Source organism: Pezoporus wallicus, unplaced genomic scaffold, assembly GCF_028554395.1.
Source record: "Pezoporus wallicus isolate ANWC-B61680 ecotype Strahan unplaced genomic scaffold, APGP_CSIRO_Pwel_v1 contig_5441, whole genome shotgun sequence".
NCBI classification, from domain to species: Eukaryota; Metazoa; Chordata; class Aves; order Psittaciformes; family Psittacidae; genus Pezoporus; species Pezoporus wallicus.
In genome coordinates, this window is record NW_026640767.1 from 82,805 (window position 1) to 110,741 (window position 27,937).

General features: G+C 42.8%; 1 protein-coding gene across 5 annotated transcripts; it reads left to right on the plus strand.

Moving 5' to 3' along the window:
• The first annotated feature begins 522 nt into the window (after positions 1-522).
• GSDME (gasdermin E) lies at positions 523-27,937 on the plus strand. 5 transcript variants are annotated; one of them, XM_057420429.1, is made up of 12 exons: positions 523-601; positions 2,286-2,399; positions 4,275-4,394; positions 4,842-5,072; positions 6,194-6,386; positions 15,669-15,840; positions 16,783-16,903; positions 21,178-21,366; positions 23,263-23,390; positions 23,503-23,689; positions 25,222-25,295; positions 26,256-27,937. In XM_057420429.1, exons 4-12 carry the CDS (start codon positions 4,862-4,864, stop codon positions 26,484-26,486), a joined length of 1,506 nt encoding a protein of 501 aa, XP_057276412.1. In that variant the 5' UTR covers positions 523-601; positions 2,286-2,399; positions 4,275-4,394; positions 4,842-4,861; the 3' UTR covers positions 26,487-27,937. The 5 variants fall into 5 exon arrangements, with proteins under 5 accessions (XP_057276412.1, XP_057276416.1, XP_057276415.1 ...); XM_057420433.1 differs by having other exon boundaries at positions 4,285-4,394; XM_057420431.1 differs by having other exon boundaries at positions 588-605.

The window sequence follows — 27,937 nt, forward strand, 5'->3', positions numbered from 1 at the left end:
ACTAAAGAGAAGCAATTGCCTGTGTTATTTGACGGGAAGCAGCCACGCAAACCCAGCTTTCCATCGCCTTGGGGAGCTGATGGGCATAACCGAGCCCTCCACCTCAGCCCCTGGCAGACCACACCGCCACACCGGGCGGCCCCAGACGGAGACCTCCAGCGGGATGCCCTGCGTGCAGCCACCTCACGGCAGCACATTCAGCCCGCCGAGATGGTAAGGCACACCCGGTGCAGGGATGTAGAAACAGCCACGGGGCCGGACAGCGGCAGCTCTCCTGCCCCGCACCATGTGCTGGGGCGGCGGCCCGGCGCCGCAACATGGCGGCCACGCCTCGGCCAGTGTCCCGGGCGCCGCCACCGCGCCCTCCCGCGCGGCCTGAGCACAGGCGGGGCTCGCACGCCTCACGCCTCCCGCCTCACCGCGCCGCAGCACAGCGCCGGCCGGAGCCTCCTCCGGTGTGCCGCTACACCCGGAGCTTCGCCCCCCGCACCTCGCGTCGCCTCGGGGCGCGGCGCGGTTAGCCTCGGTCGGACTGGGCACGCCCCGCGGGAGGAGCTCGCCGCATCCTCGGGGCCCGGCGGCGGGGATCGCCTGGAGAGCTGTGAGTACGGACCGGGCCCAGCGGTGCGGTGTAGGCCAGCGGGGCTTCGGTCTGCTGTGTGCCCCAGCTGCAACCGAGCAGTTGGGTACTCGGGAGGAGCCGCCGCGGCCGCCTCCCTGCGTGCCGAAGCTCTGCTCTTCTTCCCCGCCAGCTCCTGCGTGCCCTCTGGCAGAACGAGGCGGAACGGCCGCAGTTCTCGCGTGGGGGTTTTGTGTGGGGTTTAAGCATTAAGGGAGTGGTGAGGGGTCCTCACCATAGGACCTGAGCTGCCTCAGCATAGGCCTGGACGAGGTGGTCAGTGCTTTGCTCACAAGGGACAGGGGCAGCTTTGGGCCGAGCCGAAGGTGTGCAGCTCCTGCCACAGGCCTCGCACCTCCACCTCGCAGTAGGCACCCGGGTAAGGCTGCTGCGTCGCCCTTGAGTGCCATGAGCTGCTGTGGGTCTGTGCAGCGTCGAGCGTCTGGAGGCACATGCTGTGAAGCCATCAAGACACAAAAGAGGGCTACCTCCAGCGCTAAAGTGCACTGGATGTGTTCGTAAGGCACCACACGCACTCCAGGACTGAAATTTCTTGTGTGAACGTCCCTGCTACACTTTGTGTATTGGGTTTTGTGGCTGCTTTTTAATTTAAAATCTGTAGAAAGAGGAGGTGAAAATAACCATGAGGTTTTGTAATAAGATACATGTCCTGCTTGTCATCACTTCCATGCTTTAGTTGCCTTTTGGTGTAAACTCTTGAGTTCAGTGGGATTCAAAGGCTGTCACTGTTGCTGCGCAGCAGAGTTAACCCCCAGCAGCTCTTCTGGCACTGTAGCTCCTGCGTGGTCACCTTTGGCTTTCAGGGGCTGTGTATCCTTACTCCTAGGATTGGCAAGGTATGTTTTGGCATTTGGTAGCCTAGTTGTCACCTTCTTCCCAAATTCCCCATGTACAGTACCTGGTGTGCTGGGTAGTGTTACGCTGGGGGGGGGAGGGGGGAGCTTTGTTGTATTTTTTTAAAGGTCAGTGTATGTATACACAGAATGTAAGAAATGTCAGGCAACTGTTGAGAACTTGCTTTTGTGCTGGCAAAGGTAGACACTGATTATTCATAAAATGTTTCTTTGGCTCTCATGTCTCACTATATTGAGTTAGGGAGCTCTGATAAAGAAAAGAAAAGGGATATGATTTGTTTATAAGTAGACAATGAAACTGCTGTAAATATCTTCACTTGATCTCATCCCTTTCATTGACTACCCTCCCTGTAGCCCAGGTCCAGGCTAATTTTAAATTCCTTGGTAGCAAGGAAGGTGCTCCTCCTTCCTCTTCTACTTTCATGCCTAGCTGTCAATCTGCAAGAGTGAAATCACTCTGACAGGCTCTTTCTACCGGCTTTGATACCTTCCTTTTAATTTTACCAGGCCAAGCACAGCTCTAGCAAAATTTCCAGAGGAAGAAGCACCAAAGGCAGAGTTTTCTTAATGCTGTGTCCATAACTGCTCCATGTCCGTTCAGTCGGGACTCCTTACATCCTGGTAGCTGTATTAACTCCCTGATGTCAGCTAATGCACATTCAGTTGCCCTGTGACCTTGTGTTGTGAACTAGTGAAACAAGGTGTTTGGGTGCATTTTAGAGTTTGTGTTAAAGGCACTGTATCCAAGGAGACATAAACAGGAATTTGGATAGAATATTCTTGCTTTGCAGGTATGGCTGCACCAGCAATTATGCTTCCTGCAAAGACATTCCCAGTACAGCAAAGTGTGGGAGACACCAACACTATCATTGTGAGGCAGAAGACAGTCCCATCTCTCCTGCCTGGTGAGTCTCAGCAGTCCTCATAAGCACTGTGGTGTTTCCATGGTCTCCTTTTTGCTAATCAGAAGCACAGTGACTGGGAATGAAGACAAAAAAACATCATGAAACAGAGGTTTGTGGAATGGTGCTAATGGTTCTTCTCATGAGATTTAGTGAGTGTGTACCTCACAGGAACTGGTTTTTGCAATCTGTCTTATCATAAACTCAGAAATTGGTGGGCTTTTTTCTTTTCAGAGGCTATGCCTGTGTGAATCAGGTATGTAGGAGTGGGATCAGAATGAATGAACCATCATGTAAAGAACAGAAATGTTAGAAGAAGGTTCTGCTAGGGAAGAGCAGCTAATACAGGCCATGAGAATTTTCTTAATGGTCCCTTCCATTGCACATTGGTCATCTGGCTGGTGGTGAAATACCATTTCATGCAAAAGAAGTCCCAGGAAAAAAGAAAACTAGTTTCTGGGTCTACTGGGGGATTGATTTGTTTGTGTGGGTTTTTTTTTCTGCTGCAGTGGAGCTGCATTGCTTATTCTGTTAAAGTGTTCTCACTGAGGTTAGTGCCAGGGAAATTCAGGAGGATTAATTTAAGAATGAAAAAAATCAATCTCAGTTCAGAGTTTAGGAAAAGGTCAGAGAGAAGACTGCTGGGAATTTCTTTTCCACAAGAAAGCCAGTGGGAATATTCTCAGTATATATAGCTGGGCCTGTGCTGCATGTTTGTGGCAGCCACAATTACAGTGGAAGTCCCAGAAGACTCTTCAGTGAAATGTTATTTGGCTTTGACATTGTTGAAATCCTTTCCATGCAGGTGTTGTTGAGAAATATCCTTTACTTGCTTATATAGAAAACTAAGTGTAGGCCACAGGGGTTTCATGAGGAGGTAGTTACCTCAACACGAACTGGTAAATACTGTGTGCAGTGCTACCTGAAATGGGATTTGGGAAAAGCTAATGGAAAGTAAATTTCCATCTGCAAAAAGGCTTTTTTTTTTCTCTGTCCTCCCACTGATACTGCAACATGGAGCCTGTGGACCAACCACTAACAGTCTTTATTCAGTGTTCCATTTTCTCTCAATAATCCTGAAATACCAGTTTTTGCTCAAACTCTGTTCTAATTATTCTGGCTTGTGTTTGTAAATGACAAATCTAACATTTCTGTGAAGCAGGTAATTAACTGCAAATGTGTGGATACCCAGCTGAGACATCTTGTGATCTTAGTTAAACTTTCTAGTCAGTGTCAGGTGGGGGATTCGAAGAAATGCTGCCAACTTTAAAACAAAATATTTAATTATGGAAATATGATTAGCTCAAATAACACAGAGTTGAAATTATAAAAAAAGATCAGATTTTTTCAAAAAAAGATAAAAAATTATATTATTAGAATTGTGTGTTTAGCACTTGTGAATAGCGGTTTTTACCATTTCTCCTGCTTGTTTAGCCAGTGTCCCTTATTGAAAAGGTTCCTTGTAGATACAGCAAAGTGCATTGCTTGGGATAAAGAAACCCTTGCACAATAAGAGGTGCAATCATTTCTTAATTCAAGGCATTTAAAAGCTAGAATGAGATAATGTATGTAGCAGTTTAGCAGACACAAATAACAGTTGCAAGTGCCATATGTTCAATTTAGCTGTAGTTATGCTAATGGAAAGCAGAAAATTGGGAAACGCCGAATGTAGAAAGGTTCAGAAAGAACAAAACTAATTGGGACTTTTCAGGAGCAGAGTTCAGAAACAAAACTTAGGTACAAAGATGCCAGCACAAATATTTTTATAGAGAATTGTTATTATCCCACCATGTGTTTACTTGCTGTTAAAAGGATCAAGGTAATTTGTGTGAGTAATACCCCCCAATTATCATATACAGTAAGATAACTTTATGTTAGGTAACAAAAGAAGGATTGTACGGGGAGGCAGAAATCCTCTGCCACTGGCCTGGTGCTCTCCTCATCCCAGCCGGTCTCTGCAGGGTGCTCATTAGCAGATGTGTTTTCTTGGAATTTCAGGTAACCTGTGTAAGTTTTTTTCCTCCCCACCTGATTAATTAATTACATGTGAGTATTTCTTGAAGGAACTTTTCAGGTGTATGATGGAATATTTATGTTCTCACCCATTTGTTTCTTTTTCCTTTGTTGTCTGCATGACCATAAATTTAATGCATTATTATTGTAATGTTTAAGCCTCGCGTTTTGTGTCTGTAGTGCATTATTCTTTGCTTACTCGCTGTTCCTTATTTCAAATTTTAATTCTTTCATCTGTTCCTATGAAGACCTTTTTACTTTGGGATAAGTGGTTTGAACTGTTATGATCCCCAGTTCTAAGTAGAGAAGATGGGGTGAAAATATCAGCTGTTCCTGTATTATTATCTATACTATGAAGAAAATATTAAAGTGATAATATGCATATTTATACCTTCCAGCTGCAGTTATTGAAAAGCAGATGTATTCTTTCAGGCTTCAATTGATTCCCCAAGATGTTTGCAAAAGCAACAAAGAATTTTGTGAGAGAAACTGACAGTGGAGGTGACTTAATCCCTGTCTCCCATTTGAACGCCTCAGACAAGCTGCAACTTATGAGCTTAGTTACGAAGAGAAAGAAGTTCTGGTGCTGGCAGAAGCCTAAGTATCATTTCTTGACAGTCACCCTGAGTGATGTGCTTACTGAAGACAAACCGATCAAACCAGGTAAAGCCATACATGGGCATCAGTACTATTGCAGATAAAAAGAATGCAAAGCCTGATCTTTTTTGTCGGTATTCTCAACCGTGTTACTAGGGGCTCCTTTCAGAGGAATGCTCTGAACTATTCTCCATCCATGGAAATGAGATGACTGAATCTTTTATCACTTGATTAGTCATTTAACTAAACCCAATAATAATAACTGTTAAGAAAAATGGTAATGTTTTGCCTAGATAGACTACTGAAATTATGTGCCAAAGGTTGTAAAGGTGTGCAGTTCCACTGTTTAACAACAGTGCTATCTGTAGGCACAGGAACTAGAATACTGCTGGGGAATTCTAGTCTGTGATGATAGTGTGAAATTATACTGTGCTCCTGATCAAAAAGCACTGGATAAACAGCGTCTTGGTGGTGACAGTAGCCCAGGGAATGTTTGTACAGGCAAGGCCAAGGAAGTTTTATCTGTACTTCCTTTCTTCTTGTACATACTCTTAAAAGCGATTGACCCTTGTACTTCATTCTTCATCCAGCTGCAGTGGTCCTAACCAGGTTTTAGGATTAACAATCTGGAATTCCATACTTCTAGGTGTGGCACAATTCCACACAAGAAAATAGGTAAGTCCCTAAATTGAGATGTAAATTGTAGCTGGCTTGGAAGATTAGCTGGTGCTGAGTCAGTTATAGGTGCCTAAGATTCAGAGTTGTTTTAAGCCAGTTGGATGCTTCTGTTGGTTTTCAGTGAGCTTTGGACAGCCCTGTAATGACATATATCAAGATAATGGTAAGATACTAACCCTGCTATACAAGCAGGTCTGCTTTGCAGTTTTTCTTTGTAGCTGAAATAAGTTTCAGTCATTCTTTATGATTTTCTGTAGTGTCTGAAGTTAGCATTTCGATCACCTTATGTTTTCCTAAAATGTCAAAATATAAAAAGTAGCAGAGTGAAGATGAGGAAAATGTAGAGGAAGCAGGAGTTGCAGAGCTGTAAATTTCATTATTTACCTGCTCAGTAAAGTTTGCCTTCACTAACTTGTCATATTTTCTGTAAGTTGCTGTTTTTCCAATCAATTCGGGACTATTTCAGTATTTCTCTTCACAAGCAGAAATCACTTTTATTGCTTTCCTAGTAATCGTGGAGTCTGACTTTGCAAAATATATGGGGAAGTTTGAAGATTCTGTTCAAGGAAGCATTGAAACTTCATTTGGAAAGATCAGCCTGGGAGCTGGAGGAAGGGGCTATGTGGAAAACCAGTCCTCATTTGGAAACCTAAGGAAGCAGGAGATTGACTTGCAGCAGCTTATGAAAGACGTCAAGGATAGGTATGTTTTTAATATAGGTGCTGTAATGACTGGGAAGTATTACTGAGCTGAAAAAGCTTGGGCTAGCTGTGATCACCAAACAATTGATTCTGCAGTGTTGCCATAGCTTGAGAATTATTTTTAATGTAACCTCTCATTTTTAGGTGATAAATCATACATACAAAAATGAACATTTCCAGATTTGGAAAGCTTCGTGGTCAGAACTTTCCCTTTCTTTTTAAAAACATCTCTCTGCAATTTCGTCTTGTGTATTTGCATGAATTGCCTTGTGGAACAAAAGCCAAATCCTCACTTTGTTGGGGGACTGTACTGAGGTAACAATCTAGGAAAAAAATGGATTGTTTTTTCTATGTTAGTGGGGAAAATGCTATGGAAACTGAATTCAGTACTACTTATGTTGTTGTAGCAGGTTTTATAATTGTGTATGTGTGTGTGAGCCACGGTGCTAGAAAATTGGATTATTTGAAGTTGAGGGAATAGCAAAGGTCATGCAATAGCAAAGGTCAAATAGCCAGCATGGTCCACACATGTTCTACTAGTTGAACAAAATGTAGTTTATAGATCTACATAAGAATTAGAATGAAGAACCAGCCACTGTAGGAGAATATCAAGTTCAAGACCATCTACACAACCTGAAGGTGCACAAGTTCAACGTGCAGAAGACCTGATGAGGTGTGTCTGTGGGTCCTGGTGAATGTAGTTGCTAAGCCATTATCCGTAATATCTGAGAAGTTACGGCAGTCTGGTGAAGCTCCTACTGACTGGCAATGGTTTTGAACTGAAAGAGAGATTTAGATTAGAAGTTAAGAAGAAATTCTTTGCTGTGAGGGTGGTGAGGCTGTGGCACAGGGTGCCCAGAGAAGCTGTGGCTGCCCCATCCCTGGCAGTGTTCAAGGCCAGGTTGGACAGGACTTCGAGCAACCCGATTAGTGGAAGGTGTCCCTGCCCATGGCAGGGGGCTGGAACTGGATGAGTTTCGAGGTCTCTTCCAACCCAAACCATTCTATGATTCTGTGATCTATTGCTCATTGTTATACAGTAGTACAGCTACAGTAGTAGCTGAGGGGAACTATAATCTTAAATTTACAAGACATGCAACACTTTCTCTCTGACTCTGAAATCATATTTATTTAATCCTGCAATAAGACAGTCATGGACCAAAGCCTACTTGGCAATCAGATGACAAGTCAGGGATCTACTCTGTATTGCAGGTCTTGGCTTGTGGGAGATGAGAGTGGTTTGTTTGTTACAGCATTGTACCTTACATCTGTAGCAGGTGCTGTAATGCATTTTAATAGCCTTTGCTGATGCTTTGAAGATAAAGTTGATAGGTTTTTGTTATCAGTGCAGAAGTTGTTAGGAGCATTGTAAATTTGCTTTAGATACACTGATGTTCTAGAAATAATCAATTTTCACAGGAACAAGTGGCTGCTGTTCTTTGTATTGTGAGCATTCACAAGTCAACAGACTTATTCTAATAAGGCACCCTGCTATCTCTGCACTAAATGCTTTATTAAAAGCAGAAAATATTGGGCTGAATGTGCATACCAGGTGTGTAAAATTAGTATGTATCTAGTACCAGAAGAATAGTGTCAGGATTTAGGTAGAGTCCTATAAAAGAACAAATCAGAATAACTTTGATTTAGATCAGTAAGCTTTTATTTAGCTTCCTGCACTGAGTTACCTTTCTGTTCAAACAAATAATCCTCCCATAGCAAATCAGATTTACTTCATCACATTTTGGGGTTATAATCCTGCATGTAACTACATACTTAGAAATAGAGTGTCTTTTTGCATATGTGTAAAATCAGTAGCCCTGCACCGATCTGAACGTAACGGTAGATGAGGTTAATCTGTGTGCCTCCTAGCTGCAAGGAACTAGTTCTTAGTTCATAGAAAGATGCTCATAGCTTATTAAAGCTTATTATGCAAAGTGTATAATTGATACCCAGTCAGTTTGGCTTCTGCCAGGTCACTGGAAATGATGAGGATAGCAGAATGTAAATTTCTTTTCTTCAGCATAATGCCGGAGCTCACTGGAAATTGTGTTAATGCCTTGCAAATGAAATCCCAGATACTCATTCATAAATATTCTGTGATTTATGGTGGATTCTGTCCAAACTTCTGGTTTTTGTATTGTTTATGGAGCTTTGTGTGGCATACAGGAATTCAGCATTCTGGAGTGCTGGTGCCTACAAATTAGTGATTTTTGGATGCAAGGCATCCAAAGATAGATGTTTGCCCATCAGTACTTGTGAGAGGAGAGTCAAGTAGGTATTTTTGTTGTCATCGATTGACAAACATTCCTTATGCTTGTTTGATCAGTTACTGTTCTGTTGATTATTCCTACACATGTAGCGTAATTAAGTTGCATTTCAAATGTTATTCTTGTATTAGGCTGTTTGAATGGAAGTTGCAGATAAATAGCAGAAAATTCTAAACCAATGCAGCTGTGCCTTCTAAACTAAGTCATGTGAGTGTTCAAGGTAGCAAGCTGGAAGTCCTCAGTGGCAGCAAATCTTGCTCCTGTCACTTCTTAGGTGAACCTTCTGAAGGAGAGTCCTACTGATCTTTTAATTAGATTCCAATGCCGCATTGCCTCCTGTTCTGAAAAGGAATAACAGCTGAAGGGTGCAGGATGAAATCCTGCCTGGTTTGCAGAAGCAATGACATTGTAAATGCAGAACACACTTGTTAAAATAATACACAATTTTAAAAATCAAGTTAAATGGTACTTCTAGCTATATAAACTCAGCATATTTTATTTTACATTATTTTTCATACTACAGTGTGGTTGCTAAATTACAGAGTACTGTAATGTACTGATTTCAGGTCAGAGTTGTGTGCCTTTAACTTGGTGAGATTGCTCTCGATTTAAGAGTATATTCCATCTTCTTTTTTAAGGCTTTCATTATTCCCTGCCATAAAATTCTCATAGAGAAGCTGATAAAGTACGGGCTGGATGAGAAAACAGCTGGATTGAAAACTGGCTGAATGGCTGGGCCCAGAGCATGTCGAGCAGTACTACAGTCTAGGTGGAGGCCAGTGACTAATGGTGTACTCCAGGAGACAATACTGGGTCCAGTCCTGTCTTCATTAGTCATCTGGGTGATGGGATTGATGAGTGTACCCTCAGCAAGTTTGCTGGTGGCAAAAAACTGGGAGTCCTTTGTGGACAGTCCAGTCAGAAATTCTGCATCTGAAAGACCCTCAGTCTCTGCTGTAGAGTTTAGAGCAGGCTCCTGCTCTGTCTTCTGACTGTGAGAACCTGCTCTGTTGCCAGATGTTGTCTGTTTTCTCTTGCCTTCCATGGTGTTTCTGCCTTTCTTCCTACATTTCTTCTTCCAGCCTGCAGCAAATTGCATTTGTGCCTGTCTATTTTCCATTGCTTTCCTCATGGTAGAACTAAAAAGTTGAATAAAGGTGAAGAAAGCCTTTGCATTAGAGGAGAGTGGAAGTGTTCAGTCCAATAACATGTGGAGAGACTGTGGTCAAAACTCAAAGAAATTCTTTTCTGTTCATGTTTGACCTGCAGAGCTTCCCATACAGTAAATCACTGACATCAGGAAGGTTATTTAAGCAGAACAAACAGTAAAAAAAAATAATCTTTTAAATGGTCTATATTTACACAAGCTCATATGCTGTGTGTTGATAATGGGACTTAGCAAGCAAGTATCTCATTGTATTTTATATAGTAACTTTTTATGTAGTAACTTTTGAGTACTTCAGCGCAACTCCTCAAGGTGGGAAGGAGTATGGTGATGTAGTACAGGTCATGCAAGATCTGTGAGGGCTTCTGTACAATAAATGGTGAAAGAGATGATGAGAGTGATGATTGTAGAACAGATACAAAAGCTCTGAAAGGTGACCTGTGAAATAAAAAATATGCCATGCAGTTTGTGTGCCTGCATGCATGTATTCTCAGGGATTTAACTGAGCCACCTCTTGTTATTCAGATATGTTCTTGATATTCAGGGTGTAATGCTGGCAAATGAGTTCAGCTCTTGCAACAATGCACTCAGAGATGCAGTGGCTGTTACCCTGCAATACTTTAAGCCCTGCTCAGATTGTCAAACTTTAACCCTGTTGCATTTTGCTCTTGATGACTGTTTTCAGTGATAATTTAGGTAAGCTGGGTATTTGTTTACCTCATGTTGTCTCTAGTTTGAGTTGCTGAGAAGAGCAGAATGTTTTACCTTCCACAGGCTGTGCTGCAGTATAACTTACGATGTGTCCAAACACAATCCTGGAGTCCAAGGGGTTTTATGATAGAAAGTTCAGTGCCAGAAGACTAGAGGAGAGTGTTTAAGTGTGCTGTCCTAAAATAAAAGATATCTGTAGCTGTGCTAGGGGTATGTGTTTTAAAACTCTGAATCTGGTACTCACTAAACCTAGTGGGAAGAGGAGAGCATTTCTGTTGGCTTTACAGTTAAATATATCCCACTGAAGTAATTTGAATCTTGATGCTGAGGCAGTGGCTGTGTCTCTGACACACAGTGCAGCTGGGTAGAGGACTCCAAAGTTACCTGTGATACATAGTGCCTGTGGGAGTGCTACATCAGGGACAGAAGCAGGTAGCTCTGTCCCCTTGTTTTAGTGTCTCTGAGTAGCCTCCAGTGCTGTGACAACTTATGCAGCATTGCCTCAGAAATCTCTGCAGCAGGCCTGTTTACCTGTCTGTGCCTTCTGACTCCTTCACTCTGCCACTCTGCTGTTAGTTCTGCATCTGAATCTCAAAGTCAGGGGCATGAGGGGGTTTGAGCCAGTCCTACCAAGGACATAATAATCTTAGAATGAGCTAGGTAGGAAAAGACCTTTGGGATCGTCAAGTCCAACCATTACCTCAGGGCTGGCAAGTCCACCACTTAATCATATCATTGAGGTTTTTATCTACGCAGTTTTTGAACACTTCCAGGGATAGTGATTTCACCACCTCCCTGGGCAGCCTGTTCCCATACCTGACTACCCTTTCACTGGAGACATTTTCCCTAATATCCAGTCTGAACCTCCCCTGGCGCAGCTTGAGGCCATTTCCTGTTGTCCTACCATTTGTTACGTGGGAGAAGAGACCAGCCACCTTCTCTCTCCCCTCTCCTTTCATGTAGTTGTAGAGAGCAATAAGGTCCCCCCTGAGCCTTCTCTTTTCCAGACTAAAGACCTCAGTTCCCTGATGTAAGAAAAAGTCTCTTGAATTATTTTGGTACTTCATTTTGATGTATAGAATATGATTTCAATCTGCTTCTTATATTAATGCTCCATCAAACCCAGCAAATCTCAATTTAATCTGCATTTTTCAACTTTTGATTATTTTGTTTCTTTTGCTGGAACTTTCAGGAATATCTGGTGAGTTTGTCTTCCTTTAAAGCAGGCAAAAAAATATATGAAAGCAAATGACAAATTGCTTTTGTGCTTCTTCATTGCATTTCTTATCCTGTGGTTTCTTAGGTCAAATGTTAAAATTGCAAGTTCTTACTGCATTAGTTTGTATTTTCAAGATGCTTAGCACACCTCTTCAGAATCATAAGTAATTACTGTGAAGTGTATGATAGGCTTGATGGTCTGTTACGGTGATAACTAATAGCTCTGGGTTGTCAGACACTTTTAAGAGCAGCGGTGTTTGTGATTGCTTGACATTTCTTACTTTTTGCTTAATCCAAAGATGCATTGCCTTCCAAGCTTAAAGCATGGCTCAGCACCAAAAGAGAAAGCATCATATTAATAAGCTCAGGAATGTTTGGGGGGGGGGAGGTTCTGGTGGCTGTTGCATCGCTTCAGAGGTATTTTCTTTCCCTTGGTTAAACAATCAACTTTAACGTTTCCAGACAGTTCATTCCAACTGATTGAACTTTCATATAAGCATTAAGTCTCCAAAGATCAAAAATTGCCTCAGGATATTTTTAATTTAATAAAGACCCAAGCTGACTTCAGACTTATGCAGACTGCATAAATCCAAACCTCTAGAATCTAATAAATCTAAAACTTTTTAATTAAATATGAAGATATCTCTATTTTAGAGCAGTTGATGTCATTTAGAGCAGTTGATGTCATCTACCTGGACTTGTGCAAAGCGTTCGACACTGTCCCACACAACATCCTTGTCTCTAAATTGGAGAGACATCAATTTGATGGATGGACCACTTGGTGGGTAAAGAACTGGCTGGATGGCTGCACACAAAGTTGTGGTCAGTGGCTCAATGTCCAGCTGGAGACCAGTAACGAGTGGTGTCCCTCATGGATCGGTGTTGGGACCGGTCTTGTTCAACATCTTTGTCAGTGACATGGACAGTGGGATTGAGTACGCCCTCAGCAAGTTTGCCGATGACACCAAGCTGTGTGGTTCTGGAATGCCATCCAGAGGGACCTTGACACGCTTGTAAGGTGGGCTGATGCCAACCTCATGAAGTTTAACCATGCCAAGTGCAAGGTGCTACACCTGGGTCGGAGCAATGCCAGGCACAGCTACAGGTTGGGCAGAGAAGAGATTCAGAGCAGCCCTGCAGAAGAAGGACTTGGGGGTGTTGGTTGATGAGAAAATGAACATGAGCCAGCTTCAGTGTGCACTTGCAGCCCAGAAAGCCAACCGTGTCCTGGGCTGCATCAAAAGGAGCGTGACCAGCAGGTCGAAGGAGGTGATCCTGCCCCTCTGCTCTGCTCTTGTGAGACCTCACTTGGAGTACTGTGTACAATTCTGGTGTCCTCAACATAAAAAGGACATGGAACTGTTGGAACAAGTGCAGAGGAGGGCCACGAGGATGATCAGGGGACTGGAGCACCTCCTGTATGAAGATAGGCTGAGAAAGTTGGAGCTGTTCAGCCTGGAGAAGAGAAGGCTGCGTGGAGACCTCACAGCAGCCTTCCAGTATCTGAAGGGGGCCTATAGGGATGCTGGGGAGGGACTCTTCGTTAGGGACTGTAGTGGTAGGACAAGGGGTAACGGGTTAAAACTTAAAACAGGGGAAGTTTAGGCTGGATGTAAGAAGGAAATTCTTTCCTGTTAGGGTGGTGAGGCACTGGAATGGGTTGCCCAAGGAAGTTGTGAATGCTCCATCCCTGGCAGTGTTCAAAGCCAGGTTGGACGAGGCCTTGGGTGATATGATTTAGCGTAAGGTGTCCCTGCCCATGGCAGGGGGGTTGGAACTAGATGATCTTCAGGTCCTTTCCAACCCTAATTATTCTCTGATTCTGTGATTTAAACAAGGCCGAGTCAGACATGGCTTCATCACTTTTTTGGTTAATTGCCCTTTAGTTCCATGAATAAATGCCATTTACAGTAATAGGGAGGTGAAAAGGCTGAATAACTTGAGCCAGGGGTAGCAATCTTTCAATCTTTCAACTGTCTTGCTCAAATTACCTGTTTGTAGAAAATCTGACATCTCATCTGAGGACCTCCACTGGATATTTTGTAGAAGTATACTGTAAGTGACACATTTTAGTCAGTTAGATACAGTTAAGAAGTTGCTTTGACTGTTACCAGAGAGCCTTTTAACACCCAGAAGCCAAGGTAGTGAATTTTGTCATTTTTGCTTAGAAAATAATCCTTTCTCATTGTTTCTGGGAGTTCACTTTCTCAAATGGAGCAGAAGAACCTTACTTAGGAAGATCCCCTGCAGCATCTAAACGCACACGGAATTATGATGTGTGGTAGGGTTGACATGTTAAGTTGGAGGCAAGAGCTAAAAAGTTGAGGTCCCTCCAAGAGCTAATTTTTCTTTTGACTGTGACAGTCCCAGTCATTAACTGCAAATTGTGATGTTACACTGGGGAATAACACAGAAGTTTATAGCAGGTGGGTTTGGGGTTTCTTTTTCCAGTCATCTTTTCCAGTTACAAAATCCATGAAATCTCTTCTGGTTTCTCGTCCAGCTCTCTGAAGTACTTGGTCAGTGCTGATCCCACTCAGCCAGCTCAGGGTCTAAGTCAACATTGAAACAGATCCATGGCAAGGTGTGAGCGTTGGCACTGAGGTAATTAGTCTCTTAGTGTGCTGTTCATCCCTCAAGGGGGAATTCTGGCGACTTGGAATTTGGTGGCAGCGTGTCAGGACACTCCTTTGCCTGTGCAAGGGCCTTTAGATGCCAAACCAGCAGTTCCTAGTGGTGGGCACCCCAAGCTGTCCTAGTCCAGGTGAGTCTGGACATCAGCTCTTGGACGTGAAGGAGCCCATGTCACCTCCCCTGCTGAGGAGCACTTGATGGCACACCTGTGACAGGTAGAAGGATGTACAAAGACAGGGGTGATGGGACTGACTGGTGACAAGGACATAAATGAGACTGAGTTTGGCCACATGGCTGGGAAGTGGTAATAATAAACTGTGAGAAGGAGGGGCGATGAAGGCTGGGAGCCATGAACAGCTGGTGTCATCTGAGGATAAAAGAAGAGAAATTACACGAGGTGGGGCTGGTGAGCTGGCTGCGACACAAAGCTGAGATGAATGAGGGGTGAGGAATGGGACTCAGCCTGGTCAGGTAAGAGAGGGAAAACCGAGAACTATTGTAAAGGAAAATAGGGCTTGATTACAAAAACTAATTGGACTGGGAGATTGCTTGCTCTTTATCTCCCAACTTCAAGTAGCTTGACTGCAACTTCGCTCTTTCTAAGCAGAGCTTTGTGGTGTGTGGGTAATACTATTATATTGTGTGCTTATGTATTACACTATTGTAAGTATTTTCATTATGTGTGTGCATGCATAATGAATCCAGTAGTGTGCTAGGCTGCAGGGAGTTCATAATACAGACCATGGGCACAGGTCTTTTGTTTGTGTTCCCCAGTAGCCTTTTTTGGTAGAAATAATTCTTTGGAGTAAAGACTGCAGGGTGGGAGCCATTGACTTACTGATGCTGTTTGTGCTAACGTGAGACTGAAGGGAATGGTTAGCCAGCATACCCTGCCATGACATTGTTAATGTCAGTGTGAGTTCACTATACCAGAGGATTCAGTCCAGTGTTTATGAGCCTGGCTGGTTGTTTTCATAGCACACAGGAAGCTTAAACTTACCAGACTTACTGTAGTTCTCCCTTTCTTTTTTTGCTTAAAAAGTAGCCAGGCAGCTGCCATTTTTGTTCAGAGTGAGGAATCAAGAATTCAGTACATGTGTTAGGACTTCCTGAGGAATACAGATATCTACCGCTACCGAATAACAAAGGAGGACATAACTGATTTTGAGGAGGCTGCTCATACAGCAACCATTGTTATTTTTACAATAAAAGCTTCTTCAAGCAATTAAGCAAATGTTTTGTTCTCAGTTCAGTATTTGTGTTGTTAATGGCATCTTTTCATTTTCAGAACAATAAATCTAAACAGTAGTTTACTGCAACAAGTAATGGAAAGGAAACGTGAAGTGCTGTGCATCTTGAGAGAAAAGATAATAACAACTCAGAAGTGTACAATAACTGAACACATCCAGACAGAAGAAAAAATCAGTGGTGTGGTAGGATGCAGCACAAAAATAGTAAAGGTAAGATTCTGCCAGGAACAGAACATTTGCTGGTTATCTGAGATGAAATTATGCTTTCTCCAAATAGACTCCAGAGTATTTTTCATGCTTCCATAATATCTTGAACTCAGTGCACTGCTTATTTGTGATACTTCAGAAAAGTAGCATGTTTTCCCATTGCAGTGGCCAAAGATGAGCCTGGAATGTGGTTTCCGTCAATACCGTCAAATTGTGATTCAGTTTCTATGTAGATTCCTGCCTAGAGCAGAACATGAACCAAACATACAACAGTTCAGTGAAAGCTGAAGAGTAAAAAGCAGTACTGAAGCAAATTTATTTGCTAACCCAAGTAATCATTCATCAAAAATGTTTGCTGTGTCTACTGAGTTTTAATATTTATAGAGAAGCTATTCATTTTTGATATGGAAACAGAGATTAACTGGATTATAAGGGTATCTGAAAAATTGCCTATGAACTGAAAAGGAATTACCAAAATCAAAACATATGCTCATTCGTAGTAAGTTTAAGTTGCAGATTAATCACTTCTGTATACAGGGTGTCTCTAGTAGCAGAGATCTGGGAGCTGCAGTTCAACAACCCTCTGTGCAAGTGCCATCTTCCTGGTACCAGCCTCCAGTGGGGCAAAAGGGGTGCCAGGATAAAAGAGGGCAGGGTGGGATACTGAAGTCCATTTTCTAGTGACAGTGTGGCAAAAACTGCACCTGGAACTCAACTTTGTAATAGGAGAGGATAGCTAAGAGTTTGAGAGCTGCTCTTGGCATTGTGCTTCTTTCGCTGCTCATGTAGTTCCTTTCACAGATGTCAAATCTAACATGTGCTTTAGTTAGACATCATGGAGAGTGGCACACATTCTTTCCCTGTATTTTTTTTTCCCTTTATTAATTCTGTGTTTAAGCTACATAATAACTGGCAAGATAAACAGTGAATAAATTTGTCCTCTAGGTTTCAGTGAGTGAAAGTGGAAGTATGATGAAAGATTCTAGTGTGATCCTTGAAATTCCTCCTGCAACCACTATTGCCTACGGTGTAATTGAACTGTTTATAAAGCACAGTGGCCAGTTTGGTAAGTATAAAGCTCATTTTCTAGGTACACAGTTCAACAGAGCTGTCTGTTGGGCAATGATTTCTACATTTCCCTGTGCCTGAAGGTGATGATGTTGTGTGGCCTCCATTGCCTTGACAGATATTTGTGCTGTGAAATGCTGCTTTCTAAGTTAGCAATGCCTTTTCACCTGTTTGAATAAATCATAAACTTGGAATAACTTAGGTTTCAGGGGACCACAGGAGGTCACCATCTAGCTCAAGCCCCAGCTCAAGGCGGAGCCAACTTCTGAAGTGTGATCTAAGTTCAGAGTTAGATCAGATCTCGTATCCTTGTCTATTCAAGTTTTGATTATCTCTAGAGACAGAGATTCCACCACCCCTCTGGGCAGCCTGTTCTCATGTTTGACACCATCATAGCAAACTTTTTCCCCCCCTTAATACTGATGAGACTTTCTCTTGCTTTAATTTGTGTCTGTTGCCTTTTGTCCTATCATCGTGCAGCAGTCTGTCCTCTTTTCATGCTTCCATCGGGTAGTAGTAGATAGCAGTAAGGTTCTCCCTTAGCAGTATTTTCTCCAGGCTGGACAAATCCTGTCTGTCAGCCTCTTTTCACACATGATGGTCTCCAGCACCTTGGTAGCTGTTTGCTGCATTGCTCCAGTATGTTAATGTCTTGTACTGGGGAGTCAAAAACTGAATGCTACACTCTGAATGCAGTCTCCCAAATTGAAACATCACTGTCATCGATCCTCTGGCTATGCTCTTGCCAGCACAGCCCAGTATGCAGCAAACTTCAATAGCTACAAGGGCACACTGCTCAACCTCTTGAATTTGCTGTCCATGTCTTCTTCTGCAGTTCTGCTTCTAGCTACCTGGCCCTCAGCCCATGCTGTTGCCTTCCCCTGTTGGCAGGGAGAGTGAACTGAATATAAATCAATGGTCAGCCAGGAATGTTGAGACGACAGCCATGCTAAGAAAAGAATTATTCATAAACTGTAGGACTGGAATTTAATCTTTTCTATTTTACACTTTCATATATATTCATATATATTCTCAGAATGGTTACAGAAATGTCCTTGTCGTGTTTTCTGATCACACTTCACTTATTTCAGTAAGTAATGGAATTTACTTACTTACTTATTTCAGTAAGTAATTCTCAGGTGTCAAGTCAAAACAATGTTAAAGTTGGCTTTAGGGGGAGTAGTAACTCTGCTTTGTAGAATCGCTTGGGGTTTTCTTTCTTGTCTGTCCTCAGTTAAACTCCCTGACCTAAAGAAGGTTTCAGGGGATGTTATGCAAGAAGGAAGGAAATCAGATGGACTGTGTAAAGATGGAAGTTGAAAAGGACTGATGTGGAGAGAAACAAGAGATATGTTGAAGAAATACTTGAATTGCAGTTGAAATTTCAATCCAGGATGCACTTTATTTGCATAAGGAATGTAGAAGGTACTCTCCATCATTCTCCTTCAACTGACTTCTGATATTAAGGAGTCTGTAGGTTCCAGAATATAAGTAAATACCATGTAACCTCTAAAAAAATTCTCTGAAATGTGGAATTGCTCAAACATAGACTGAGCACAGAGACAGAGCAGAGGGCATTGACTTCATGGTCATAATAAGAGTGTAATTCAGAGTAATCAGGTGCAATTAAGGCTATCTGACTACACAGGTGTGTAGCTGATAACCTGTTTATGTCATTCCTAGGTAGAAATCTAGAATCCTTCTTTTTCCTTTTTCATGTTTAATGTATGTCTTTTAAGCTTCAAAACCAGCCCAGCATTGTTTTATGTCAAGCAACCTGTGGCTTTTAAAGATTAAAAAAGATTTAATGTGCTGTCTTCTCTTGCCTGGGCATCATTGAGAACTTGGAGGAACTAACAACGAAATTAGGGATTTTAAGTACGGTGGGGCTAAACTTTCAACTTCTTAATGTCTGAGCAGTGATCAGCATCTGTTTATGGACATAAAAATAGCCTTTGAAGTTGAATCCAGAGACTAATGTAGTCCTTTCACATGAGACTGAAAGTGACCAGTTGCACGTCGTAGCATAATGTGATTCTCTTCTCAGATAATTACAGAATAAGGTGTATTAAGGTGTTTTTCTGCTTCCTTTCCTTTGCCACTGACAGCATGTGGGTTATCCTGTAAGAAAAAGTGGTATATAAAAATTTAAGGCTAATGTGAGTGGACATTTTTCTAAAGACATGAAAAAGAAATAAAAAGAGGTCTAATCCTTTTCTGACCCCTTTATGGTAATTTTTTCCTGTAATCATTCTGTTTGATTTCTACAGCTAATTTTCCACTACATGTAAAAGTCGTTCCTGTTACAGGCTTTGCAGTTTTATGTCTCTAAAGTCTTCCTAGAAGTCCTTTTTTTCTTGCTTTACAAAACAGAAGGTACGGCGGTACCCCCTGATTTGCTTTGTTCTGTTCATCGCTATAAATGCAACTTGCTTCCTCTTAAATGACTACAAATTAAACAGTCCTAATCTTTTCAGCTTCTCCAAGCAAAGGAGTCTCTTTGCCTTTGATTGTTTTCATTGATCATCTCTGGTTTTCATCCATTTTTGTTAATGTTTCTGAATAACTAACAAGATCTAACCGTGCTGCTGGAGGTTGGTCATCAAGGGGTATAATAGAATTCAAGAGAGAAGACATCACAGTAGTGTGTATATTTTTTTTTGTCTGCTTATTTTCCATTCTCTTTTTTCTAAGAGTATGACAAAATTAATGAGCTAGAAAATTAATTAACAGCCCTACTAGTACAAAACATTCACATTTTCTTCTGAATTGAGTCCTATCAGAGATTTAACAGGGTCTGTATCTTCTAAAACTTTTCATGATGCTGTGTATTGATTTCCCTTACTAGCATCAATCTGCCTTAGGAGGGCAGGTAGTTTATTAGCACTATCTCCTCCCTTCAGGGGTCGTGTGAAAGCCTTGTTATTATCAATGGAAGTAACATGAGTTTGTTCACCATACAGTGCCTTAGCTGCTGTCTGGGGTCTCATTGCTTTGGGAAGTTGTTTAAGTTGTGTTAATTGCTTTCTGCTCCTCTAGCTCACTCTTCTCTGTGAATGGTTATGCAGACTAAAGGCCTCTGTCATCTTTCTTTCTCTGTGGTGGAGATTTCTTTGTGTACTCTCCCTTTGAAAAGCTTTTTGCTGATGGAGTGCTCTCCATGCTTTCTCTTCTGCTTTGAATGTCCTTAATTTGGTGAGACAGACTCTTGCAACTGCAGGAAGGTTATATTTAGGTTTTGTGCCTGCTACGTGTGAGCACTGTGTTTGATTAGTTACTTTTTTCCCTCACCAGCGCTGTCAGGTGTTACTCTAAAATTGTTTCTCTTGTTAACCTCTCTGCAATTTCCTCAGACCTGCTACAGAGGAACAGGGGAACAGTTACAGGTCTTGCATTTGAGATGATAAAAGGTGATCAAAATATGTGTAGGGCTTTGGTTGTATTCTGCGTCTTTGTGGCACAATGTTGAACACATGAGCACAGAACTCAATATTCCAGATTTCTCAGCATAACTTTCACAAAGGCTTCCTGTGTACCTGAGTTGTCCCTTGGCCTCATCAGGTTGGCATTGGGGTGGAAGGAAATGGGGAGTCCTGTTTGGGTCAGGTAGGCCAGGATGACATGAAGACAAGGCAGGAAGGGTAATCCAGCCGGGTGAAGCTCCTGCAAAGCAACAGTATATTTCAGAGTGAACGTGCCTGGGGGAAGTCTTTTAAAATCTCCGTAAAGCCCCCTATTTTCCACTCATCTGGAGAATTTGAGGGTGGACCTGTAGCTTGGCTGAGAAAGGGGAATCTGTAAGCCTCATGACCAGAAGCAGCTCTGTGAGGGACTCTCAGAGTTCATATAAAACTCAGAAAGTGCTTTCACATCTCCATCATGAGTGGCCCCTTTAGCCAGCATTACAGCACATCTCTTACTTGGCAGAAACATGAATACCTGAATCCCTTGTATGCAACATTCAGGTTTACAGTGTCAGTGAGAAGTTTTCATGTTACTTGCTGTCTGCAGTACCTTAATTCCCATGAGCTGGAGTCACATTTTGGAGCTGCATCACAAGATCTGTCTGTGCACACTATACCAAACATCGGGCCTGCAGTAATGCTCAGTAATTCACGTTCATAGCAGCCACTGGCATTTTTTCCATCTAGAAGAGATGAGCCATGGAGAAATCATGTACAGGAACACTAGATAATGCAAGCTAGCACCTCACTCGGGAATTACTTATGCATTTTATTAATTTTATTGTTTCAATTGAATTTCTAATTACAGAATTCTGTCTGCTGGATGAACAGCAAGGAGGTTTTGAAAAAGAAAGCACAGAAGGGTCAACTTGTCCCCATTCAGCGCTATTCAGAGATGCTTTGTTTCTCTATCAGCCAGATGCTGTTGATAATGAGATGTACTCTGGGGCAAAAAACCTCATTCCCAGTGATGCTTCTTTAAGTGTCTTGAAACAAGGTATTACCAGAAATGCTTTACGTTATTATATCACAGTGAGTTAAGCGACATGATAGGAGGAAATAATCTGGTACAATAGTGGGTAAGAAATTGTGTTAGTTCGTTTCAATAGCCCTTATCGAGAACTCTTAAGGGAATACACTGAAAGAATGGAAGAATTTACTGCTGCAGTAGGTATATGGAGTGGACTGTTCCCTAGGAACATCCTGAATCCCTTTGTCATAAATATGATCTTACCAAATCAGGTGTTAATGGCAGTTCTCGTACATTCCAGATGAACTCTGTAAGATCAGTGATGATTTATGATTTCATTCAGAAAGGGCCACTGAAAATACTCCATCATTTGGAAAATGCTCTCAGTTAAAGGTTATTTTAAGTCTCAAAAATCACAAAGGCATCTCCCCCCTTCACTTCGCCTCATTGTTTTCTGAGATGCTTTATAGAGATCTTTGGTATGAACTACAGCTGATGAAATGAAAATGTGATTTAAATGGCAATTGGCAAACTGGTATAATGGGACAGGCACAACTTGTTTATTGTAGGCATGAGGGAGGAAGGGGCAAGTTTGTCACCAGAGGACTGACAAAAGGGGAAACAAATCAAGGCCTCAGCACACTTTACTGTTCTTCAGTTCTTGGCAGAGTTCTTACAGCTGGTTTTAACGACAAACATCACTTCTGTTATCTCTGCATTTCACCCTTTGGCTGTTTAGTGGACCAGCTGTGACCAAAATAGGTATTTGTTGTCCTGAAATAAACTCTCTCATTCTCTCATGGAGAATGGAAAGGAATAACTGTGTCTGCATGTGTATATAAAAAACAGTTATCTGTGAAAGAATGCACTGTTTGGTTTGGTTTAGCTTTGACATATGCTTGCACCTTTCCTGCTTACAAGGCTTGGAGGTTTCTTTTCATTCATTAACCTGAGCTGTCTCCTGGAAAAAAACCCTAAAAATATTGTTTCTACTCAAGGTATTTAAAGTAGGTTTCCTCTTCTGTTCTTTGTATGTACGATTGCATCAGGTCCAGCAAATATCTGCCTAAGGCTGGGTTGGTTTTTCCAGTAAAGTAATTTTTGGATACAAAAGGCATCTTTAAAGAGTGCGTGTTTCTTGACCGGAGTGGCACGAAGGGAGGTTTCTTTGAAACAAGGTTAACAATGCCTGTGTGTCCATGTTTTTAGAATGCAGAAAAACACATCCCAGCCTTCTAGTGGGCATTATGCACTTGAAAACTTATTTTTTTTCAGCAAAGCGGTAATTTGATGTCACAGAACATTTTCAGTGTCATAGTTGAGCTGTGGGGAAAGAAGTGAATTCTTTTGTGCTGCTGTTGTATCTATTGTCATGGATTCAGTATTGCAATCAACAAGAGATTTTTGTCCTGATTTTTGTAATAATGACAGGGTCAGGAGTGAAGAGTTGTAATTCTTTGATGTACCTGATGAAATACAAGGACAGTAACAACTGAGGATTGCAATAGGAACTTTTAGTTCTGTGGGTGAACTTGTACCTTTGACTTTTAAATTCATATTAACCCACAGATTTAAGAAGTGAAGAGCAGAAGTTTTCATTCTGCCTTATAAATAGACTTTACTGGAGACGAACTTTCAAGTGAAAAACTTAATATATGGTTAGTTCAGTTAACATTAAGATACTGAATTCTAAAATCTTGATCCTTCGTAGCTGTTCTTCTTTCTTGATGCTTCCTTGGCTTGGTTGGGAAATAGAATTGGCTGTGTTCCAGCCTTGCCTTATAACTTGTGCTGATGGAAATCAGGATGTCAGGATGTGGTGATAAATGAGCTTATGAAACACACAGCAGAAATGCTAACTGTTTTCACTGGCACTTGTGCAGAAGTACTTAGTTTTACTTTTTTACTTCTTTCTTGGGAAAGATCTGTCACGGCTGAAGGCTCAGTTCCAGCCCTTTGTGAAGCTGCCGGAAGACAAGCGAAGAGCTTTATATAAAACCCTTTGTGAGCTCTTGCTCTGTGAAGAAATGGTGACTGCCCTGGAGGACGTGGTAAGACAAAGAAGCTTCCACTTGTTCCCTAAAAGCAGTTTCCGAATAGAGCTGGCATTCTCCTTTGCTGGAACTTTTCCCTCTAGAAGTTTACTTACTCTTTTGCTTCCAGGTAGATGATATCTGCATGGGAGACAAGCCAGACCTGAAGGAGTTAATACCTGCACAACAACGAGACCTCCTGGACTTGTTAGAGCTCATAGGGTGCAGGTTGCAGAAGGAGCTGTTGTTGCAGAAGTGCCAGCCTCAGGATGAAGAACTCTTCTCAGCTGCTCACCTTCTCATCAGTGCTGTCTCTGGTATGTTGTGAATGAAGAGAAGGGCCATTTTTTAATCATAGCTTCCTTTTAGAAGCTCCCTCTGTGTTAAAGCATTTATGGCTTCTTTCGAACAGCTGATGAGCTGAGTGGCTGTCATTTGTTCCCTTTGCTTTTTATGAGTTTGGTGTACCATGCTTAGCATTCTCGGCTGGCACTTAAATTCAGCCCTCAATCATTGACAGATTTTGCTTGTAAAATACACATTCCTCCAGGATGGCTTAACTCTGTTTTCCTCTGAGTGCGGGCACTTCCAGTTTGGCAGCTAATTCCTGTTCCTACAGCGTACGGAGCTGTTCCCACCTAAATGCTGAGAAACACAAATCAGGAGTTGTCTTCTGTGTCACAGCGTATATTGGTGAGGTGCAAACTGTATTTAGCAGAAGTGCATTTAACGTGAGACACTGCAATTAGAGGGTTGTTTTGCAGCTCCTGGAACAGGAGATTAAACACAAATGTCAAACAAATGCCATCCTCACAAGCTCATTGGCACCACAGTGTTAATTAAAAGCTACCTGCAAAGTCCAGGACAGACTTTCCTGGCTTTTTCTCCTCTCTCTCATATATAAAGAATTTCCTGACATTAAGATAACGAAGGGAAGTCCAGTGTGGTATTAGTTAGACGTGGTAGTGTGCAGCAAAATGTCAGTGTGCATCCATTTATGCACTGAACCCGGGTAGAAAAGCTTAACTCATTTGTGGAGACAGAAAAGAAATAGAAAACAGAAACCTGCTGATGTGGTAACGCTTGTCAGATGCTATTAACAGAAGGGGGCAGTTAATTGAGCGTGTTGCATTATCACCTGGCTTTGGACATAATGTCTGATGCTGAAGTCCAGGCATTGTTAATGTGGCTGGATCAAGAACCAAAGCTAGTTTATGCCTGTTGCTCCTAGTAGGATTTACAGCCTCTGAGTTGAAGGGCACCGCAGGGATCATTTAGTCTGTCTCCCTGCCCCAGCACAGTGTCAGCTGTGTAATTCCTTCTCAGATGTGTTTTTGCTGAAGTCAGCATCTCGTACAGGTTTTGAGAGCAGAGGTTCTTGTTTTATTCAAGGCCTAAATAATTCATCCAGCCTGCAGGCTCAGAGTGAACACTGGGAGATGCTTATGGATGAGACAAGAATGATGGGGAGGAAATCCCCTTTCCTACAAGCTGCCCTTTCTCAAGGGCAGAGATAGTCAGTGTGGGCTTGTACCTACCCATCCCCCATCCCCCATCCCATGTTATTCCGCAGTCTCGGAAGCTGGCAGGAAAGGGCTGGATCAGCTTTTTCCAAGCATCCAGCAGAGCAGTTATGACAACTGTCCTCAGCACTGAATCGCTTTGCTCTCCAGCATCCATTTCACAAGGTGCTGTATGTGCAGATGGGCCCCAAAAACACAACTCACCTGTCTTTGCTCAGCAGGAAAACTCCATCTCGGAGCTCAGTGTTAAGAAAACCCTTTCCAGCAGCCAGCCTGGTGCAGTGTTCGCTGGAGACAGTCCTCCTCTTGTATTGTTTCCTCCACAGAGCTGCCTGGTTGTACTCTTGTCCTGCTGCGTGCCTGCTGTGATCTTCAGGTGGTTCCAGCGTTGTGTTGTTTGGTGAGTAATCAAACTGTGACTCTGTAGCATGTGGGCCCCAGCAGCAGTAATGACTCTGTCCTCTGCCTTTATCATGTTTGTAGCCCAATAAAGAAGATGTTAAGCTCCAGTGCAGATTTCGGCTGTAAGCATTGCTTTGGCAAGGCCAGTCTGACAGTGGCAAGCGATGCAGGTTTTTTTACTGCAGATGGAATCCCAAACCTCTGAAACATTTCTGTATTTGGGAGATTTCATGGGCTGTGAGCAAAAGAAAATTGTAACTTAAGCTCAGCTTTCAATATACTAATAGTCTCACTAGCCTGCTTTAAAGTCTTGGTGACAGTAATCACCTGCCCTTGGAAATCAGTTTTCCTTCTGTAGCACCAGTGCTTGGCCATGGCAAATTCTGACGTTCCTAAATTCTGAGGCCATTCATTGCAACTGCTGAAAGAACAGCACAGGGGTTTTCTTTAGGCTTTTTAAGCTCACTAACAAAAATAATAGTAAACACCAGTAAATATGCAAGTGCAGGAGTGCTGCTGTTTGCTCAGAGCGAGAGCTCAGTGTGATCTTCAGTGATGGGGGGGGGGGGGGGAAATGTTTGCGTCTTTAAGGAAATCAAGGCCAGGTTGGACAGGGCTTGGGGCAACCTGGTCCAGTGGAAGGTGTCCCTGCCCATGGCAAGTGTTTGGAACTGCATGAGCTTTAAGGTCCCTTCCAGACCATTCTGTGATTTCTGGGACTTGCAGTGAGGTTGAACTGTAGAAATGGCACTGTAGAAGAGATGTTTCTCCTTAAAGGGTGCCATAGAGCTTTGGTTCCGGATGAGTACATTGTACTTGTCAAGGCTAACACTAAAGGGAATCTTGCCCTTTTCCTGCTGCCTTGTAAGCTCTCCGGTGAGCTGTGTAATGGCAGGAGCGGCCCTGCTTGGAAAACGTTTTTGACATCTCTGTGTTTTGCTCTCTCTCATAAACACAGCCAAACATCGCTGCAGCTGATGGCACTGTGGTGCTGAGCAGTCCTTTGGTGGCGACTCTCACGGACAGAGGAAGATTTGATGTGGTGCAAAGGCTGTTTACTTCATCAAACATTCATTTGGAAATGACAGAGTCTTCTGTGAAAGCTGTAACTATGAAAGAACCTAGATTCTTCCCACTGGTTCTTTATGTTGCATTGTATGGGTTTTCTGCTTTAGGTGGGAATATGTAGGAGTTTCGCTGCATTATTGCTCCAGCCTGTTCTTCTGTAGCTCTGCAGTGTAGTGTTGGTGTGTTTGAGCTAGGAGTAGAGCCACTGGGTTGAGTGCATAGGACAATCTGGGCAGGGGTTATGGTGGCCAGGCTGGGCTCTGCAGGCCCGGGGTGAGCACTCTGCACTGCCTCAGGCGCGCTGCTGCTGCTCCGCAGCTTCACTGAGACCTGTGGCTGCAGTGGGAAATGCAGAAATAAGGGGTGGAGGATCAGAAAAGACAAGCCTGGAACAGGAATTGAATGTAGCTGTTCTGGTCGAGTCACATCTGTGGGGCTTTAGAACCTGATTGTTTGCGTTTATATGCATGGGAGAAGACTGTGCGGTACAAACTGCTTTGTGTAAGCAAGCAAACCAGCAGGCTGTGGAAGGCTGGGGTCTGCAATGCAGCAGCTGCTTTGCTCACTTAGGACTTGATGTAGGGAATGCCTTTACTCCGGAGCAAGCAGAGTGGAGGGCTCTCAAAGAGGTACTTGATTAAGGTTTCGGTAATTCGGTGTAGTTTGGCTTTACGGATGTGAATTGCACTGCAGGAAATAAACCTTTTTCCAAAAGGAAGAGCACTTTGGGGCTTTGTGCCTCTGTTCAGCATTTTGGTTTTCCAGGAAGTTTTTACTCACCTCAGCAAGTTTCTGCTGTTTAAGTTGTCTCCTGAACGTTCTCTTTGAGGCACCGCGGTGCCTTTCAGTGTGCGCAAATGCCACAGAAATGATCATTTTACCCGTGTGACGTTTTAAGTGCAGATGTTTTGATTGTTTGACTAAAAGCAAAGTGTTGGTACAGCCGCCCAGAGCTGTTGGGCTTGGAGCTGTTTTGCCCTTTTTTCACTGTAATTTTTTTGTAATGATGTGGATGGGACAAATGCAGTTGAGACCACTGTAAATATTGGCTTGGGAAGGTGATGTTCCAGGTAAGTGGAATGTCAGTGCTTCCAGGCAAGACTGAGACAGCTGACAGACAAGCAGGCAGCTGTGCGTGCGTGGAGGTGACCAGTAACCAACCCCTGCAGCTGAGCTGGAGGCTTAAGTCCTGCCGTCAGCTTTCTGCTCGATTCCCACATGCTCTGGAGCAGATTGTCTAAGCCTGACCCATCAGTTCAGCTTTCCCTGGGGAAGTGACTTTGCAAAAAAGCCCTACAGTCCCTTTCCATACCCTGAGAGTGCCTCATCCCTGGCATGCTGGGCTGCTGCACGTCCTGTGTCTCATCTGGTCAGTGGAGCTGATGGTGTTGCCCAAACCTTGCACTGGTGTCTCTATCTGGAAGCAGCTTTCAGGAGCATGGAAGCACATTACTCTGCTTCCAGGAGGATGTGTTTGTGTGAATGTCTTTTGCTAATCACTGTTCAAAAGTTGCCTCTGTAACTAATTTATCAACATATTATGTCAAAACAATAGAATAACTTACAACCTCA